We start from the raw sequence: 21,235 nt of genomic DNA on the forward strand, positions 1-21,235 counted from the left end.
AACTCACACCTGTATTTTTTTCCCCCAAGCTTTAAGATTTCTTGTGAAATACAGTGTTATGAAAGCACTACCACTCGTTGCACAGCAAATTTTACCTATAGCTCTTAGGAAAATATAAGCTACTCTTTTCCACTGATACTGTTACACAAGTATCAACACACTCTGTAACAAGTGCAAAGTTCTTTGAGAATAGCGAAGCCATGACTTTCAGGAAATACATGTTTCTTAAAGAAACAAAAACTGTACTGCAGAGATCACAATTAAACACAAAATTATGGTTATGAGAAGAAATGCAGGGGGAAATGTTGGTAACGTGCTTTAAAATATACCAACTATTATCAAGAAAAAAAAAAAAATCTTTTAAACAAATTACTTCAATAAACAGCACTAAGCCAGCTCTTGATATTCAGTTAATCTTACCTGTTCTTGAGACTTGCAGACAGAGAACTTCACATCCAACTAAACCACAAATGTTTTTAAGTTATTAAAATATCTTCTCTGAAGGTACCTGATAAGAATGCTAGTCCCATGAACATTGATATTCTTTTAGCTTTCCAGGGTTTCATCCCTTCTAGCTATCTCAATTATGATTTAAGGTTACTGTTCCATTGTGAGAAAAAAAACAGATGTCCTAAAGAACTGATGCAGTATATTGAAAAGCCTGAACATACAAAATTCCTAATTAAAGTAACACAGCATTATGTAAATACATTTGACAGACCACAATGTCTAAAAATGTGTTTATTCTTGTCATTATAATTAGTGGGCTAAACCTGAACTCATTCTGCCAATACCAATTAGTATCATCTATGGTCAGTTCAAAGCGGCCACGATGATCACAAACAACATGGAATTTAGTAGATGTTCAGATGGTACCACTTGACACAATGCTCATCAACCCTACACTGCAACAACCGCACGAAGTTGTTTATCAGAGTAGTACATTTCCCAAGCTTTTGGAGCCAACCCTTCAAGGAAATGAAGATTTTAACAGTCAAAGCCCTTTGAAGCTCGGCCATGTGATAAATTTATGTTTCTGCATCCCTTCATAAGCCTTCAGGCTCTGGCTCCATTTTGGGGAAGTATTTGTAGATCTTATTTTGGTTTTTTTATTTGGTTTTTAAATGCTTTGAAGAAACACCATCAGGAAGTCTCACTGATATCCAAAATGAATGAAGCAGCTTGCATTATAGTATTATTATTCCAGATAAAAACTGTCCTGGGTTCCCCACTCAGTGTAATCTTACCTTATAAAAGCTAACACATGATACTAACAAAGTAAAATACTGGCAAGACGAAGCAGCTATAGGCTTAAAGTAAGTTAATGGATGAAGATCTAATGCTAATCTTCACTAGGTTATCATCTAATTTTTTTCACCTTTTTTTTTTTTTTTTTTTTTTACATTTTAGAAGGATAGGATTGGAAGGAACTACCAAGGTCACCATGTCCAGACTGCTGCTACTCCAAGAAACTCTAATACACTAATTCCTTCCTAAAATGCGAGCTCTGCCTTGAGGCGATCAGACTTTTCCCTTGACCATGGTCCAGAATGTCACTGCTGACAGAACTGTTCCCATTTCCAGACCAACTGCACCAACAGCTAATTCATCTCTATTTAACCTTGTGCTAACATTGTATTTAAAGAAAAGTTATTTTCCCTCCTTAATGTTTATCTTCCTAATAAGAAAAAATAAAGAGCAAATTTATTTACTGTAAAGTAAATACAATGAAATAAAAAAAAAAAAACAAACCAGTAAGCTTTTATTTTGGTAGGTTAACAAAGACAATCTCTTTAATCTCTCAACACTTAATTAATTCCTCGTGGATAACACCGAAGCCTAACTCTGCATCTATTACACTTCCTGGGTTTTTTTCCCTCCTAAGCAGATAACCCTAATTCTACCCTATATCCCACAAGATGTCTCACCAGTGCCTTATGCAATAGCACACAGTATTCCTTATTTCATCCACCACATTTTAGGATGCATTTCCTTTCCCTCAAATCACATAATTATTACGTGATCATCTAATACATCCGGTTCTCTTCCTCCATAGTCACGGCCAACTGCTGAGTTCCCAGCATACAGCAAAAATTCTTCTAGCCCATAATGGTATGACTAAAAAGCTATTTGAAGACAACACAACAGAAATGTGATGAAATTTAACCAATGATATGCAGTTCATGCTGTATAATTCTGGCTGGAAAATGACTCCTAAGTTTGTGTCATCAACCAATTTAACCAGCATCATTTGTTTTTTACTGATGATGTCGCCATAATTAATAACAACTAAGACTGGTCTCAAGATAAAAATCCATGAAGAATGGATTATTACAATATCCTACTTTAAAATTTGCATTTTCTCTCCCTTTTAGCCAGTTATTTTTCTAATGAAGTCCAAACGTGGGATGTGTTACACTGTCTACAAAATTCAGTTACTGAAGAAGGCATAAGGTGCAACCTTCCTTTGTTAAAACTTAGTTCCTTTTATTCCATTTAACATTTACCTCCATGTCTAATTATTTTTTCCTTCCAAGATTTCCTCTTACATCTTCTGTGTGAATCATATTATCCTTATAATTAAACATGAGTAAGACACTTTGTATTCCGCAATCCTGTAGCACTATTTCTGACTTGTTAGGATTAAAGAAGCCATATAATATGGCACACACAATTGGAAATCCAATTTTTTGCAGGGTGTGACAGTGGAAGATACACGCCCCTCTGACTTGAGCATATGAATTCCACTCCATATCAACTGACTCCACTGCCCTCACTGAAAAGTGAGAGGAAAGATTAATTTATAAGTAAGGACACAAAAAATATTTGTCCTTGTCTTAGAATTTCTTTCCTTTTCCTTCTTTTAGATGGGAGAACAAGTTCTGTTTGGGTTTTTTTTTTTTTTTTGCAAGGTCTAGTTCAGCTTAGTATCTTTATCTACACTTGTTGATATCCAACTCTGCAGTTTCCATATCTACAGTGCACACAAGGTTAAGAGTCAGGTTGCATTCAAGTAGTTTTTAATTGAACTGTGATGACCAGGGTTCCTCCTAATTCAAAAAAATTCAGACCATGGATCTTGAGACAGACTTTTTTTAATAGAGAAGATGCAGCAGAACTTAGCATCAGTGAGCGTTTTACCCTTGACATCAGTGGAACCAGGACCTCACTCAACCCATTCATGTCTACCCTAGTCTCCAACACACCTAAGTGTGGGGACACAAAACTCAATTCTCTTCACAGCAGAATAAAATCCAGTTTGACTTATGAAGGTTGAGAAGCATGTGAAAGGAGTTATGAGTATTACTTTTTGCACCTCAGTTTATCAGAGGTATTTTCCTGCTGGACCACAGAAAATTATATCAAAAGGAAACAGGTGGTAGGGGGAAGAGGAAGGACAAACAAAAACATAAACAAAAAAAAGCACAGCCCAAAAATTCCAACGGTACTTAAGGAAACAATGTGAAAGATACTGATCGGCAAATACTGCTTTCCTTGTTCCGGCTGGACCGTCAAGATTAAATCTCCCCAAACCAAGATCCAGCATCAGCATGGATATTAAACCATGAAAAAATCTAGCCGACAGAAGAAGGGGAGTTAGGAGAACAGCAGCATCTTGCAACTGCTCTCCAGCTGTAAAGGCAGCAGTGGCAGTGAAGCCTCCTTCTTCCTGCTCTGTGATGAAGACAGCACTCACAGAGACAAATGAAGTGGAAGTGCATTTTAAACTATTAAAGCCTTTATCTTTTTAACTGTTGTTTGTAGTTAGTATATTAATTCCTTTAGAAATACAATTGTTGAAGGTATTTGTTATTTACTGTAACTAAATGCCATTTCTAAAAGCTTTTGCAAGACTTGGGATGAATTCCTAAGAAAGCCTTGGCCAGATGGAGAACTGTACGTAAGGAGAATAAACTACCAGAAACTGGGTTTGTTTTATCATTTTCACAGAGATAATGATCAATATTCAGACAGTTACAGGATAAAACTAAATCCTCAGCAGGGAATCCTTGATCTCGTTTGCAGACTGGGGAGATGGACATGCCTGGAGCGGCTCTTTGATAGAACTGGACTCCACAGAGATAAGTGTCTGTTATCCCTCTGTATGTATGTAGGTATGTATATTTTGTAATTGGCAGCCTTTCTACATAAGAAGAAACATGCTACTCAGCCTTGCCTGTTCATATAAAATGTCATCACAACCTTTACATTTTGCAAGGGAGATAAATTTGTCAAAACTGGCAGGTCTGCCCCGAGTTCCAGAAAAATCAACAGGCGCTCTTTAAGTCCTGCTTCTCCTCTTTGAATTTCCGGCCTGTTAGTAAGGCATCCACAAAGGTCACCTCGGACAGAAATGGAGAGTCAAAGGGAACTCCTTTCTGTTCACTGTGTCCTTTCATGCCTTTAGAGAAGAAAGGTAAGCAGTCTAGCAAGAGCATGTGCCCCTAGAGCACACAACGCGTCAACAAGCTGAAGTTCACATGTGGCCACATAATTAAAAAAGAATATGCCAGTTCTCAGTGTAACACATGGTTTGGCCATCAGCCACATGCTGAGGCTGAACAGTCTTGGGAGCACCTGAGTAACAGCTCAAGGTGCCCTCAATGAAGTTGAGTCTCTCAACTGGAACTTAAGCACACGACTCAGTTACCCTTCCTTCTTGAGGTCCTGCACAGACTTCCCTTTCTCTGCTTACGTTGGTAAATAGCGTTGTAGCACCTTCTACTTGTATTTGTTTGAGACCGAGTATCGTGCTTTGTCATTTGAACCCTGCAGTTCCCAAACTCGTCGTCACCCTGTGTCATATAATCACACACTTGTACACACATCCGCTCCACGCTATCCACTCACTTTTCTGTAACACTGAATGACAAAAATAATCCTGAAACAGAAACTACTTCATGCCTTATACTACTAATGAACGAAAAGCTAAGTATATTGTACCTTGATAAGAATAAGAGTTTTTTTCCCCAGAAGAAAAACACCATTTTCCCCTGGTAGGATACAAAAGGAAAGGGTCAACGGTCTACTAATACAGAGGTGTGGCAGGCAGCCAGTGCTCTCAGGCTGCAGCAATGCCTAATGGTTTAGTTGCCTCACACAGAACCTCATTCTTCATCTCATGCTTGAAGTCACTTCCAAGGTCTAACAACATAATCAGAGGTTTCCACTGAGCAATGAGTGGTAAACGCAGGTGATCTACTTTGAATGCAAACAACAGTGGTAGTGAGTAGCAGGGAAGAGGAACACAGATTAGAGAAGAACAATTTCAACAGCAAAGGTTGCTCAGTATTTATCCAGAAATCACATTAGAACTACTCTTTTTTCCCCACCTGACTTGTTTGAAATTTAATCAGTTCTGATAAGAAATATGACTGCAAAACTACACACAGTCATTCAAAAAGTCTGTGAGGAGTAATAGTTTAACTATTGCCTGGTATGTCTCTTACTCGCGTTCTCTTACTATGTTTTTCAACACAGTAAAATTCTGCGAGGGGAAAGGCTGCACCTTGTGGCACCATTCCTTTTGAGAGTGGCGGACAGTACTGCCCAAGGGATTTCAGACCAAGGAAAGGATCGCTCTCCCAAACTAAGACTTCTGAGATCAAGTCATGTACATGCTCAGTGCTGTCAATACACTTGCAATCCTCCAACAGAACCAAGGAGTAAAAAGCCAAACCAAGAAGACACCAAGTATTTTATGCATAAATCAACCATGGACACAGCCAAGAACATAAATCTGTATCCTCCCTGAAGTGAGCTTCTGTTTGTTTATTTTAAATTGAGGAGCAAAAAGCATGTGGCAATTAAAAAAAAATGCTTTTTCATTATGTCCAAGAAAGTGGGGAAAAAATCTGGTATTTAGGTTTTTCCCTATTATATATAATACATTGATTCCTTTTTACTTCTCTTTTATTGTTAAGTCTGTGAAACAGAGTCTGGAACAAACTGCAGCTAACTGTATAAAAAAAAAAAGGTGCTGATCACACCGATCATTTTTTCACACAATGTTTTATGCACATGTGAAACAGATGTGTAAAACAGAGGTTTAATCTGAAATCTGAATGTTGTTCTTTGCAAAAAACCACTTCCCCTTACTCACCCAATTTATCTCAGCAGTGACGATTTTCTAAATTAGTTAAAGACCTCCCAGTCCTGCAGTAACCTTCACAGATAAACGAGATAAGAAAAACTTTTTCTTGTATCTATTTCCCTATCTTTATTGGGAGAAATACTCCCTGTCCGGAATATCTGAAGTGCAAAGCATTGTTCCTATACTTGTCTTTTCATTTTGGCCAGCTCTGTAAACAACAATATGTAAGCATCAAATTTCTCAGCAGATATTTGCAAATTGTGTCTTCACAAATAAGCTTGCTCTAGAAATAAAGAACTCCAACACACACATACACGCACAAACAATTTTAAGGTTTCAACTCTCATGTGTCTTCGAAAGAAAATCACCAAGAAACAAATCCAAAAGTTTCTATAGTAGATGGGGCACGGAATCAAGAGGAAAATCCTCAATATTTTTTTTTGAGAAAGACTGATTATTTTTATCAATGTAGCAAATTGCTTAACACATTCAAGTATTTTGGTTTAAAATAAATAGCATAACATATTATAATGAAACACATTTTGTGCTGAATTATGTAACAGAAAAGGTATGCAAGTTTAATCAACTATTACTTAACATATTCCCCACTTGAAGTCAGGCAGTATTCATGCTACAAGTCACACATTCCTCAACCCTTTAAATGATCTGAGATTACCAGATGCTCCAGGTGTATCTGTACTCCAAAGTACACTGCAGTAATGCTTCTGCTGAATTCCTCCCAGTTTTACAGTACAAGTTAGTCTATAGGAAGCAATCTGCAGCAAACTGACCATAACACTGCTGCAGGTACTAGAATCAGCATTAAAAAAAAAAAAAAAAAAAAAAAACGTCCCCCCCCCTATTCATGCTACAAGTCACACATTCCTCAACCCTTTAAATGATCTGAGATTACCAGATGCTCCAGGTGTATCTGTACTCCAAAGTACACTGCAGTAATGCTTCTGCTGAATTCCTCCCAGTTTTACAGTACAAGTTAGTCTATAGGAAGCAATCTGCAGCAAACTGACCATAACACTGCTGCAGGTACTTAAAAAAAAAAATAAAAAAAAAAAAAAAAAAGACAAATGCTCCCACCCCTACCTAAACAAACCGACCCGAGCTACTCACCATTCATGGCTGTGGGAAACTGAGCCATCATGGTCTTGAATATGCCTTGCTAGCTCTTAGCCATCTGCAACATAAAAACATTGTGCCATTAATAATGCAACAAGGGCAAAACGTAGCTCTGCGCTCCTGCTGAGCAGGGGGAATGTCTGTCCCTTTAGCTCACACTTCCGATAGCAAACAATGCCAGGCTTCAGCCTGCTGCTGAACAAGCTGAATTTACATTTGGGAGGGTGTGGGGGAATTTTTTTTTCTATTTTTTTATAGGGTATGCAGTGCAGTCCTGATCCTAGTGGCACATTCTTAAAGGAAAACAGTACCAACTGTTTAGCAACTGCTGCATAATGTACACAAACAGTTGACAACATGTCAGAACATATGGCGTGGAGAACAGCCCTCTCCTGGCAGGAGGACAGACTCGGGGTCCTAGCAGATCTTTTCCAGCTCTCCCTGGTAAATATTTATGCATATCATAAAAAAAGTTCAATGCATGGCTCCGTAACTGAATGATTCTGCTGAGAAAAGTGGAAGAACAATTATTATTCAAATTCATCCATTCCACTACTCCACACACTATTTACAAAGAAAACACTCTTACATGATGTATTCTGAAAAAAATTACTTATCCTAATAAAAATTTGTAGTCAACCAGTTTTCTATAACCAACACAATGAAGTTATTCCTTCTCTTGAGCTATTGCATAAAGACTCAAAAGCAGCATTTAAAGGGGTTTCAATATAATTTACTTTCATAATAAATATCAGAGTACTAAGGCTTATTTTGTTTTCCTAGTATGTATCCTTTTAAGAGAACCTGTATTAATGTTATTAGTCCTTTAGAATTGCGAAATATTCACTAATACTTATCTGAAGGATAAGTACAAGCACTGCTTTACAAACATAGAACTAAGACAATGGAGCAAGCTTTTGCTTTGGATGAAATAATTTTAGTTAAATACTGAAATTTATACATCATTATCCTGTGCTCTACATGGAGACACTATTGTTCAGGATGAAGCTATAAAAATGAAATTTTAATTTTAATTAAAAAAAAAAAAAATTACGTCTCAGATCCCTCTGTCACTCCCTCTTCAGATACCAAACCTTCTCCCCCCACCAAAAAAACCCTTCACCTCTCAATACAACCACAAATTTTAATATTAAGTACAGAAATATCACATCCCCCACACTCCCTCCCCCTGCAAGAAAACTCCTGCACATCTCATCACAAAAATCACACCACTGGAAAGCACTCTGGTTTCACGTGTGGACAGGAGAGCATTTTTTGTATCTATTGCACATTTCTGCAATAAAAATAAAAATGTCTGGGATCAGTTTTTAACAATCCTCCCTATATATATTTCACAGCATTATTATATTTATTTATATGTTTATGTATTATTTGTATTATTATTTCTCTATCCTATAAATAACATCTAAAATCACGCTATTATAATAGGCCACAAATCATTCATTCTCACTGGGTCATTTGTAAACCTCAAAGCCACATGCACAACTGGTCCCCCTCAAAATGAATGAAGAACAGTATTTTATCTGAAGTTATCTTGGTCTGTGTTGCTTATATAACTGCCCAGTGAGGAAGGAACAATTTATTTACTTATTTATTTAAATCTGACACATTACAGACCAGTGTCATTAAGACACTTGACATTCCAGGGTTTTTTATATACATTATACATACATACATTTGTGTACACACACACATATATATAAAAAGAAGTAAATGGAATGATTGGCGAGTCCAAGTGATCTCTCAGGGTGACACCAGGTATCAGCTGCAGAAAGATGAAAAAAAGGAAGCATGGATCTATTCCAAGACATGAATTCTAAAACAAATCGGAGTATTTTTAGCTTGCTTACAGCATCCCTTCCTAGGCCTTACCAGCAACCTACCAAGAGACACTTGAAATCTATACATAGCCTTCCCGAAAAATGCTACCAATGTTGTTAAACATTTCTACAGCACATTTCTCTGCAAAAGCTGTTCTGTCAAGGAGAGCTAAAAGAGAACCTGAAACCATGACACAGAAGCGGGATGCTGGACAACATCCCCCAAATCAACAGAGCAAATAGAGCTCTGCGCTGACAGAGATTTCCACCCGCATGTGACTTGTTCTAGATTTACAGTCTTATTGGATGAAGACATTTATCCAATAAACATTTGATCTTTCCTCCAACATATTTTATTCTCTTATTTTCAGATTGCTTTTAGGGTTTTTAAAATGAGTAATTACAACAGAATCACAGAACCACAGAATATCCCAAGTTGGAAGGGACCCACACAAGGATCATCGAGTCCAACTTCAGACTCCACGCAGGACAACCTAAAAGTTAAACCATGTATCTAGAGCATTGTCCAAACACTTCATGAACACCAGCTGGCTTGGGGCCATGACCACTTCCCTGAGGAGCTTGTTCCAGTGCATGACTACCCTCTCAATGGAGAACTTTTTCCTAACATCCAATCTTAACTTTCCCTGACGCAGCTTTAAGCCATTCCCTTGCAGCCTATCACCAGAGAGGGGAGACCAGCACCTCCCTCGCCATTCCCCCTCATGAGGAAGCTACCTGAGCAGCAATGAGGTCACTCCTTGGTCTCTTCTTCTCTAAGCTGAACAAACCTAGTATCCTCAGCTGCTCCTCCTAAGTCTTGCCGTCCAGTCCTTTCACCATCTTTGTTGCCCTCCTTTGGACATATTCTGATATTTTTATATCCTGCTTACATTGTGGAGCCCAAAACTGCACACCGTACTGGAGGCAAGGCCTCACAATACAAGTCAGATAATTGTCAGACAATACAAGTCTGATAATAAACTGATTACCTCTTAAAGCCCAAAATCTTAAGATATATATTTAAAACACTTTACACAACTTCCAGCTATAGAGAAAGTCACACTTTGCCTTCTTTGGTTTTGCTGAAATGGCTCATGTAGATTGAGCCTTCTAAACTCCCAAATGCTGACCACGTGAGTGGGAGAAGTAACCCAGGCAGCTTCATGCACAAAAAACATATAAACCCCCTCTCCCCCATTTTGATGTCCCTAGAGTCTCAACTATATCATATTTTAAAATCAATTTCAACTGAAAAATTTTGAGGGCAAAACCCTCACATTAGCTAGGTGAGGGTCTGTCCTATTTATGAAAGCTCTGCATCTATGGAGCACACATGTTCCTGGTCCATTTTCATCAGCCGGTGTAACTCCAGCCCACTGTTACCGACAGCTATGGGAACAGGCAACTACTTTCACTAATCTGTAAGACAAGTGATCTCTATCCTGAGCTGCATCAAAAGCAGCGTGGCCAGCAGGTCAAGGGAGGTGATTCTGCCCCTCTACTCTGCTCTGGTGAGACTCTACACCTGGAGTACCATGTCCAGCTCTGGGGTCCCCAGCACAGGAACGACATGGACCTGTTAGAGCGGGTCCAGAGGAGGGCCACGAAAATGGTAAGGGGCTGGAGTACCTCTGCTATGAAAAAGAGCTGAGAGAGTTGGGGTCGTTCAGCCTGGAGAAGAGAAGGCTCCAGGGACACCTTATTGCAATACTTGAAGGGGGCCTGTAAGAAAGATGGAGAGAGACTTTTTCCCAGGGCCTGTAGTGACAGAACAAGGGGCAACAGTTTTAAACTAAAAGAGGGTAGATTTAGATTGGACACAAGGAGAAAATTCTTTACGTATAGGGCAGTGAGACACTGCAACAGGTTGCCCGGAGAAGCTGTGGATGCCCCATCATTGGAAGTGTTCAAGGTCAGGTTGGACGGGGGCTTTGAGCAACCTGATCTAGTGAAAGATGTCCCTGCCCATGGACGAGATGATCTTTGAAGGTCTTTCCAACCCAAACCATTCTGTGATTCTGTGAGAACAGAAGTTCCATAGCTCATGTCAAGCAGAATTAGGAATGGTAGTCAGACACTGGATACAGCACACCCAAGTTATCATCCATACCACTATCTGTCCTCTCAAAAGAAGGAGTCCAAGATCAGATGTTTCTAATACCACACTGTTTGATACTCTGTTCCAGTGCAGCACTCTCAAAAATAATGACCAGTCCAGCCCAAATTATCGACACAGGTTTTTTCAGCGTACCTGAAAATTCCCCAAGTTTCCCAAGCCTGGGCCAACCCAGCCTGGTAAGTCTGCACCAGGCATCGCCATGTAGATGCACCAACCTTAGGTCCAAAAACAAGAGGGAACTGCCCAACAGATCTGTACTAAGAGTACGTTACACCAATGTGATGCAATTAAATCATGATTTAGTTCTGTTGTCTCACTATTACGTCTATAGGCAGATCTTGTCGTATTTTAAAATACTAGACCTGAAGGGCACCAAAAACCTCCTACATTAACCCCCACAAATAATACTGAAAACTATGACCTTACAGAAGCAACCAGGAATCATAAACAGGATTTTTACAGGATTTCAGATTGCACCAGCACCGAGACCTCATTCTATCCCTTTGCACAGATCCGTTTTGTTTGGACACCAGGGTTACACCAAGCACACATGCTTCTCTGATGACAGATTCCAAAGTTGTACCGAAAGGTAAAAAAAGGAAAAATAAAAGTATCGCTGCAACATAATTTCCCCTCATTCAATTTTTTAGGGAAGGAGGAAACAGCCCAGTAAGCTCAAAGTCTACACACATTTTTCAAAGGTCTGTGGAAACAATCCTTCCCAAAGAACGGAGCTTGCCCTCAGCAAGTATTCTGTCTTCTACGTTTCCACAGCATGTCCCAAAGGCTTCAATATTATACATATATCAAAGTTAAAAGCAGCTTATTTTCACAAATTCCAAATAATGTTGCTGTAGTTGCCACCTGTAAAAGCACCTTGCACCTTTAGGACACAGGTATGCACCATTTATTTACCAAGGGAAATCTCAGGAAAATATTCTCACTTTAGGCCAAACTTACTTTTTTTAGAATGACTCCGATATCTTTTAATCATTTATCGAGGTGAAAGCTGTAAATTTCCAAAGAACCTTATTACACAATACTACGGAGAAACCCAATGCCATGTAAAATCATTTACTGAAGAAAAAAAAACTCAAGAAAAGACTATAGCCAGTATCCCAAACAGATGATATAGATGAAAAAATGGCCATCACGACCAGAATATCTCACAGAAAATGGTTTGTTTCTGCAAAATGCTCTAGAAGAGATGCTTGATGAACTCAGTTATCAGTCATAAGAAACTGTGGCAGCCACAGCACAAAATCCACATTGTAACAAAACAGGATCAAACATCTCTGTGAACACTATAGACGACATTAAGCCCTGCTGCCATTTAGGGTGAAAACAGGAAAACTTGGATGTTATGTTTAAATAGCAGAACGGCAAGTTCTTGTAAACAAACCATCTGACTGGTCCCAATGTTTAAAGCACTAATTGTTTTCACAAACTGACCTGCCAAACTGCAACCTCTCTTCCCTCTCTCAGTGTTCGTTATAGTTGATGTAAGCGGAGAAAAGAAATCACGAGACTGCAAGAAGCAGGGGGGACCTTACAACCACGCTGAAAGCATTAGAAAACATCAGAGCTGGGCAGACTGCAGGAGAAAGGGAAAAGAAGCAGCTTCTTTTCCATCATAGGCATATGGCCATTTTATGAAGAACAGCCTTACCACAATCTTTGTTAATATTTATACTTGAATCAATTTTTTTCCAAGTATTTCTCAGAAAAACCACAGCCACATAGTTTTAGCAGGAATAAAAAATCAGGCTCTGTCCCACCAGTTTTAACTGGACGAAAGCAAATACCATAGAAGCAGCATGTGTGGACACACTGCTACTCTTCTGCTTTTCTCAGGGACAGAAAGAAGGTATATTGCAGATTTTTGCTGTAAGAAGCAATGAGCAAGGACAGAGATCACAGTACTAGTTGACCAATTTACTCTTTGCAACACCTGTAGATCTGGACAACACAAAGACTACTCATTAGTATTTGCAAAGCAAACAGTGACAGTGTAATAGCCCATGTCGTTCTGTGCTTTTTTTGGATTATCCTCTTGAAAATCAGAGAATAATAAGCATTAGTAAGGCATTATAAACCAGCACAGTCTAGAATTTCTCTTTGTTCAAGACACATTGGTAGGAAAGTTTACCGATTAAAAAAAGTGAAAGAAAAACAACACAACATCTTGGCAGGCCAAGAATTTATCTCCTTTATACAGTGGAGTTATACACAGTGACATAGCCTTTTCAAAACGTACTGTGGCCAGCTTCACAAGGTCCACCCACTTTGATAACAAATGAATGACATCAGTAACAAAATGAAGAAGTCGATCCCGGGTAGCTAGCAGATCGCTAGCTCTTCCTGCTCCCCTCTGTTACTGTGGATAAGAGTACTGCAAGCCTTAGTTAACATTTTGACATTTCAAGGGAAAAAAAGAAAAAAAAAAAGTGTTAAATATTTTACTTCTTAACCCTATGGTACAAAGTCCCTTCCTTGCTCACTGTTACAGAGCAACCGGCTTCCAAACAGTGATTAAGACAGAACACAAAAAATATTTTTTTCTGACAAATATTCTTCTGCCCACCTTGCCCGACGAACAGGCTTTCTGAATATACTGACCATGCAAAATGGATGCCACGCAAAATACAAGAATCTCTGTTTCTGTTTAAAAAACATAATTGTGTGGTCAGTATTGATGGGTTTACTCCCTTTCTTACACAGCTGCTCAGCTGTGAAAGCACCCTTTCAAAATATCACGACCCAGTTCAACTTTCTCCTCTGCCGCTGGAGATTGAAACTGATCTTTCCTTCCTCCTAGGAGAAGGCTTTCCCGCATTTTGTTGCACAGTTGTTTAAGGAAACCCATGCACGGTGTTTGGAATAGTAACGTCAACTCAGGACTTCAACCTCCTACGTGAAATTCTCTACCATTAAGCCAGAGAGCTGCAGGTCCCTCTCTGTCCATGCCCCTCCAGCTTTGATTCTTCTTTGCAAAGGAGAAGAAATTTTGAAGGAGGGAATGAGACTCGCGCTTCAAGAACCCCACTATTTAAATCCCTGGCCCTTCTCCCAAGAGACGTGTACGTGAACTTCCTCAGGAAAAGATGGGAATTGAACCCAGTTCTGTCATGCCCTGGAAGAATACATTCACTAACCTGATCCCAGACACGGACAGACATCACCACCTCTGCTTGCTTTGCTTAGCAAGGAAATGAAAAAAAGAAAAAAAGAAAAAAAGCAGAGGGTAGATTCTTTATAAGATTTTTTTTTTTAAAAGGCTCTGAGCTTCTACCTTCGAGAAGGAACTCCAGGCTGCATATCATAACCTTTCCAGGGAGCTGAGTGAGATACACTTGCTCCTGAATGGGTGGTAACTTAAAATACACTCTTGTCTTTTTTGCTTCCTACTTTCTAATTTACATGACTCCCCACTCCATATGCTGTTTTTTCTAGATCCTGTTCTGAGACACATCAATTCTCACATCTAATTATTTGTAAGCATTGTACAAGAGCCCTAAGATGCTGTTCGGTGAGGTCCACACACCTTGAAGCCTGCAGTTCTCCGCTTCCACATTGCAACTCCTAATTTATGTCAATGTGGACTTAGGCAAAACGTAAATCTTTGATGAGTTTTCTCTTCTTTTTGTTATTTTCTTACTTCAACCATGACCAGAAACATTCAGAACATATTACTTAAGAGCTTATCCATTCGAAATCTTGCCATCTTAGAGGATATTTTTAAGCCCCCTCCTGTCCTTCTGTCAGAAGCACAGAGCAAAAAAACCTAACAAGAATTCTCACATTATCTTCTCCTTATGATACGAGAGCTGCTACTTAAGTTGTTGCTCGGCTCTCAGTCCCAGACAACAGTGCAAAACATACAGAACATCTAATCGACTGCTACAGCAAAGCATAAAACAAAAGATACAGAATATGCGGGCAGTCTTCTGTGCTCAGCAGAGAACAATCTCTCACTATTTGTAAAACTACTGAAGGTAAAACACTCAGCGAGGCTTGGATTTATATTTTAGGTATCTGCTTTCAAGCTGAGCAGGTGCACAAAACCATCACAGGCTTAACTTCTCAAAATTGAATGAGATGACAAGCAGAAAAGTGAGAGGGCACAAGAGGCCTTTAAAGCAAAGATATGTAGTTTATCTTTGATGGAACAAAAACCAGTGAAACCTCATGGGAGAAAAAGCAAAGATCAGCATAAGACAGTCAAAACAAGAAAAATTAACTAGGTAGCTTTATTTCGGATGGGCAACAGATGGGTAAAAATGCATTCCCCAAAGCGAGATAGAAGATCGTGGGTATAATGGAGGTCTAAGAGATCCCACCCAGTACAGGAGCCCCGGGAGGCATGCTGGTGCTGAGCTGGACCTGGGACCCAGGCAGCGTGGCCACAGCACCTCTCACCTGCCCCAGCTGAAGCCTCCTGCCTCTGACCCTGCTCTCAGCCACAAGTCCCGTCCACGCTATGTTACCAAGAACAGTCCTTCAAAGCATCCAGCTGAAATTTGGCCTCTTAACCTTTAACACCAAGCTCTACAGCATACAGAAATAATGCTTTGACCACTACAAATGAATTTCATGAATTTAGGGAATTGATTATCCCCCGGGTTAGACACACATCTCAACGTCATGTAAAGTCTCTATGAGCAAAAGTGTATCTCAGTTAGAAAGACACTTGTCCTACCTTAAGAAACTCATAATATTATGACTACACTAAAAGTGCAGTGGAAAAAGCAAGAGAGTTTTAGATTTCAATTAGGAAAATTCTTGACCTTTGAAAGATAAGACTAAAAATATTATTTAAATCAGCTCTGATTTTTGATACATTTATCAGTATAGCCATAATAGGTCATTTTTTTGCATTCCAATTGTAATATTTTTAGAAACAAAGAAGAGTAACTCCCATTTCCTGTTCTTCCCTTACTTCATGTGTATGCTGTTGAATCACTAACTGCAGATATCACTCATGACTGATGCCACAGCATTTCACAAGCTCCACTTGCATCAGCCTTGAAAATTTTCACTAGAAGAGCCAGGTCAGAATTATTATCTGCTACTTCCGAAGCTGAAGCAACAACATCCCATATCGAAACATCTCCAGTCAAACTGGCTGCTCTCAGAATCGCAGTTCCAAAGGAGCTGTGGCTTATCTGAATCAACCATGTTTTTTCAACTGTCTGTAACTGCAAAAATGTTTAAAAATAGTTCTCAGGTAATTGTCCTCTATTAGGTAATTCCAATGTGTTGTGCTGCTACTGTCATCATGTTACATCATTTGAATTTCATGTGGTGTTCTGAAAATCAGACTTACACAACACTGTGCTCAGCTATACAGTAATGTTCAATCCATTACTTCAACTCTAGAATCCAAGCAACCAACCTGGCCAGGCTGCGTTCCCATACTGACAAAGTCTTAAACATTCTGAGTTTAAAGAAAAATGAAATTTTATCAGCTCCACTTCTACAATTTTTATGTGACCTAATCCTCACCTTTTGAACAGTTGGTGCTAATGGCACAACAGTACCAGAAAAACAAGTTACTACAGTCTTTGTATAATCTTGCAATAGGCAATAAAACAAAGTATGAATGGATGTAAGAAGAATCAAAGACGCCTCATGAAATAAAATCACCTATCTCGTTTTCTAAAGACTTATCCTTAAATAAATCTGAGAATAAAAAAAAAAAAAATCCTGGTCAACAAGTTAATCAATGAAAGGAGTAACATGCAAGTAACCAAGTAACCAGCATGCTTAAATTCTTAGCATGGCTTTCTAAGTGTATGAGACACGAGTAGTTAATATGTACTTTGATGCATCCTATCATCCAACACGAACCAAACTTAACAGAAGGGTGCACTTTGCAAAGCTCTTAACTGCCTACAAGATTCAGGCAAACATGCAACCAGACAGAGAAGACACTACCAAATTTAGTGCCCCCATTAATGAGAAAGACTGCTGTACGTTTGTGTACCCATAGTAGACACCAGAGAATCCACATGGCTGAAAGAAGTTCTAAACATACTGACCACGAGAAAAACTTCAACAAAAGCTTACATCTGATTAGATTCAGACAGCCCACGCTGCAGAAAAGGCTTTACCGGTGGCACTGCTCACAGCTGGCTTAAAATTTCAGCTTACATTGGTCCATCACTGGAAGGAACTTTAACTTACATGAAGAGATAAGGCTCCCAGTTCTATACCCATCAGGAGTCAAAAACAGATTTCCAGAGGCAATTCAGTCATCTGCAACATTTCCAGCTAAGCATTTGAAAATTCTGGGATCACTTAAAACAGCTGCTTAGCACTTCCAGAAATCCGACCAGGCACTCTAACAAGAATGCTTCCCCCCAAAACAGTCTGTTGCATCACCTATCACCAATCAGGGTACAAAAGAAAAATGCAATTTTAAAAGGTGAAGTTAAAGGGCGATAATGTGATTTTTAAAGCTAAAAAGAATACAGTAACTACCCTATTTCACCCCATACCTAGGGTCAGCCTCTGAACCTCAAAGTACACTTTGTGTTAAGTGTTTTATTAACAAGCGATAGTGGTCGAAATAGGTCAGTGTCAGTCATAAAAAAAGAGAATTCTCTAATTAGCTCTACATTATCTTTGTTATCTTTATAATCACCAGTCATCACCTAAGACAAGAAAGGTAATGAAAGGTCACTGACTTTCCCACATCATTCAGCCACATGAAATGAGCCCTCCAATCTAAAAGCAACACCACAAATTCACAAAGTCAACAACCTACTGCTCTTATAATTTTCACAAAAGGACTATGTTTACGTCAAGCTTCCCCCCCAAAATTTAAAAACATAGCAGGATCCATCACCCAATATACATTGCCAAGAGATGGGGCATTACACTGACCTGAAAGCAGCTTTCGGAAGTCAAAATAATTTGAAAACAAGGAAGTACAGCAGTTACATACATATATATGGAACAAATCACAGCACTAGTGCTGCCAGGAACACTGGCTGATGTCATTGCAAGACCAAGCTCTATGATTCTGGAAAGTCTTGGTGACTGGTCAAGGATCCTGATGACTGGAAAAAGGCAAATATCACACCCATCTTCTAGAAGGGCAAGAGGGACAGTTCAACAATACAAAAGGCTGCTAACTCTGACTTCAGTCCCTGGAAAGATTATGGAGCAAACCCTCCTGGGAGCCACCTACAGATGCTTGAAGAACAAAAAGGTGATGGGAAGCTGCCAGCATGCATCTGTCCAGGACGAACCACGCCTGACACATCTCACAGCTTTCTGTGTTGAGATGACTGGCTCTGTGGATGAGGGCAGAACAGCTTGTTTTGTCTCAACGAAGGCTTTCAACAAGGTCTCCCACAGTATCCTTAGAGCCAAACTGGTGAAATATAGTTAGAATAGGTTTGACTGTAAGCTGGGTAGAAAACTAGCTTGACCACTAGACTCGAAGGGCTGTGATCAGTAATCCAAAATCCATCTGGTTGGAACTAATGATGTTCCCCAGGGGTTGATACCATGGCCAGTACTGTTTAATGTCTTCACTGACAATCTGGGCAACGGGATGGGATGCAGTCTGAGCAAGTGTGGGTACCAAGCTGGAGAGGGCTGCCCAGTGAGTGTGTGGGATCTCCACCCTTGGAGGTAGTCCAAACACAACCAGACATGGCTCTGAGCAACCTGATCTAAGTTGGCCGTGCTTTTAGTGAGGGTTGGACCAGATGATCTCCAGAAGTCCCTTCAAAATGATATTATTCTATGACTACATTTTACGTAAATAAAAGCAAATGGAAGCAGTTAAAAGCTATTTTAAAAACTGAGATATTTGAGATATTTCCTTTCAAGTGAAATTAGGCCAGAAATGAACATTAAAAGTAAAGATGTCCAACTTTTGAACCAGTTTTAAAAAGGCAAAGAGAACAGCTCCGCACTTTAAAAGAACATCTCATGGAATGCTGTTTTCACAAATTTTACATGCTGATCAAACTAAATCTTTTGAGTTAAAAGCAGAGACTTTACTTGTAAACTGTTAGTTAACAGGTTATCTCTCAGACCAGAGACCTCTGTCTCAATTTGCAACAGGAACTAGTGATCTGGACTATGCTGCTTTCAGGAACTAATGACAAGGTTTTTTCCTGACAGACACCTGTTTTCAAGGGGTCTGAAGCTTTTTGATAATGCCCCAAGCAAAGCACATATATCACCTTTCACTCTTCAAATGCTGTCCCGTTTTCCACACCAGCTCCAGGTGAGTAGCTCAGTGAAGAATTACTATCACCTAGATAACTTAGCTTCATTTTTCATAGCTGTTACTTTGCTATGGCATGAAATTAATACACTTTTCAATATTAGAGACTACAACAGAAATATTTCTAAAAAACCCTACTGTAAGAACTGCCGTGGTCCCAATCACTGTAATACCTGAAGCTCAATAAATAAAGCCTTCTCAACAACACAGTTCAAAATCATCCACGGGTCACTTCTGCCATGACCTATCTCACTCTGTCCACAAGAATGGTGAAAAACATAAGCAGCCATAAAGCTCTGATTGAAGAACACCACCTACGGTAGATAACCCCGTACCGTGATGAGCACAAACAAGCCATAGCTACTGCATTTTTGTTATTGTTAGTGCTACGGGAACATATTCTTTGTTTATATTACAGTGGCAGCTAACAAGCTAGTCAGGGACACATCCCACACCCTAGATCTTGTGTAGACTGAGGAGGAAAAAAAAAACGCAATTCCCTCGGGACAGTAATTAAAAGGAGAAGCATATTCACTTGATCTAATTTAGGCGTCTGAGTTAGGAGGTTAATCTGACCAAAATTTCTGTAAAACACAGAGCGCGAAGCAGCCTAAATTCATGTTGCAGGGATGCGTGCAATTCTCTTATCATCATATGGAGCCTGGAGTCTGAACTAAGGTTTCTCTAAATATCCAGAGGTACGGTGGTGTGAATGCCCCTCCCAGCTTAGTCAGAATGAAAAAATACAGACAAACCAAAGAGGGAAGGTAGAGTGGAAACAAGGAAACAAAAATTAACAAAGTTTAGCAGAAGAATGAAGCCCAGCTAGCTATTTATCCAATTAGTTCATAATGCTCATTATTTCTAAGCATCACCGTCGCATCAGTGGCTATAGATGTTTGTTACAGCTATAGTCTTTGAATTTCAACCAAATTTCAGATGAATGATTTAAAAATCTTGAAAGCAAGCTGCATTTTATGTACCACTGATGTTATCCACACCGTGGCAAAGCTGTACTGCTTTGCATGCTCTGTATGTCCTCCTGTGTACACACCAGCGTGGGAGCTGCTGCCACCACAGGCAAGCATGAACAAAAACAAGTTTAAAAAACCTTAGGTTCCCAAAAGAGAGATGTTTACAGCAGGGCAGCCTGAATGCAAGGGCAAACAGCTTGTAACTTCTCATTCCAGTGTTTTAGATGGGGAATTTCCAACTGATGTTTAAGAGAACCGCTATGAGCGTAGGTCAAAGATCACAGATACTATCTAAAGCACAGTCTACTTTCAAGTTCTGCTATATGACAGATGTCAAAGCGTCAACTGCTATGAAAACCATTTAATGTATTCAAAATCGTATCTTAATGTTTAGGGAACCAAACTATGTATCTCAGCCTCATTTTAATTTTCTGAATTAATACATGCCACGGTGTGAAGTCAAGACCAAGGAAAGCCAGTCTATTTACAGACAAAACAGTTTACAGACTTTAACTGCAGAAACCAGTTCAATTTCTCCAAACTCTAGGTTTTCACAGTAAGTAGAAGAAACAAAATCACCATCATCACAACAAACCGGGGTCTCTTAACACGTCCGAGTCACCTCACCTGGCCAGGGCGCTCCCTTGGGTAGACAGTGAGCTGTTTGGGCACCGACACCGGCACTTCTTCCCCTTCCAGAGCAGTAATAAAGCAAAGGCGAGCAGGAGCAGCAGCAGCAGCGGCGCTAGCAGCAGGAGCTACTGGCAGCTCTGCCCGGATTGCCGCCTCCCCCCGCCCCGCAGACAGGCAGCGGAGCTCACC

At 39.6% G+C, this 21,235-nt stretch overlaps 1 protein-coding gene across 1 annotated transcript in view; it reads right to left on the minus strand.

Moving 5' to 3' along the window:
- Positions 1-21,120, minus strand: part of ITSN2 (intersectin 2) — an 89,577-nt gene extending 68,457 nt beyond the window's left edge. Inside the window, exons 1-2 of the mRNA XM_009319659.1 lie at positions 21,041-21,120; positions 7,223-7,286 (exon numbers count right to left, since the gene is read on the minus strand). Coding sequence (XP_009317934.1) covers positions 7,223-7,253 — 31 coding nt within the window. The 5' untranslated portion in view covers positions 7,254-7,286; positions 21,041-21,120. The remainder of the gene's footprint in view (positions 1-7,222; positions 7,287-21,040) is intronic.
- Positions 21,121-21,235: the final 115 nt, after the last annotated feature.

Source organism: Pygoscelis adeliae, unplaced genomic scaffold, assembly GCF_000699105.1.
Source record: "Pygoscelis adeliae isolate BGI_AS28 unplaced genomic scaffold, ASM69910v1 Scaffold121, whole genome shotgun sequence".
Lineage (NCBI taxonomy): Eukaryota > Metazoa > Chordata > Aves > Sphenisciformes > Spheniscidae > Pygoscelis > Pygoscelis adeliae.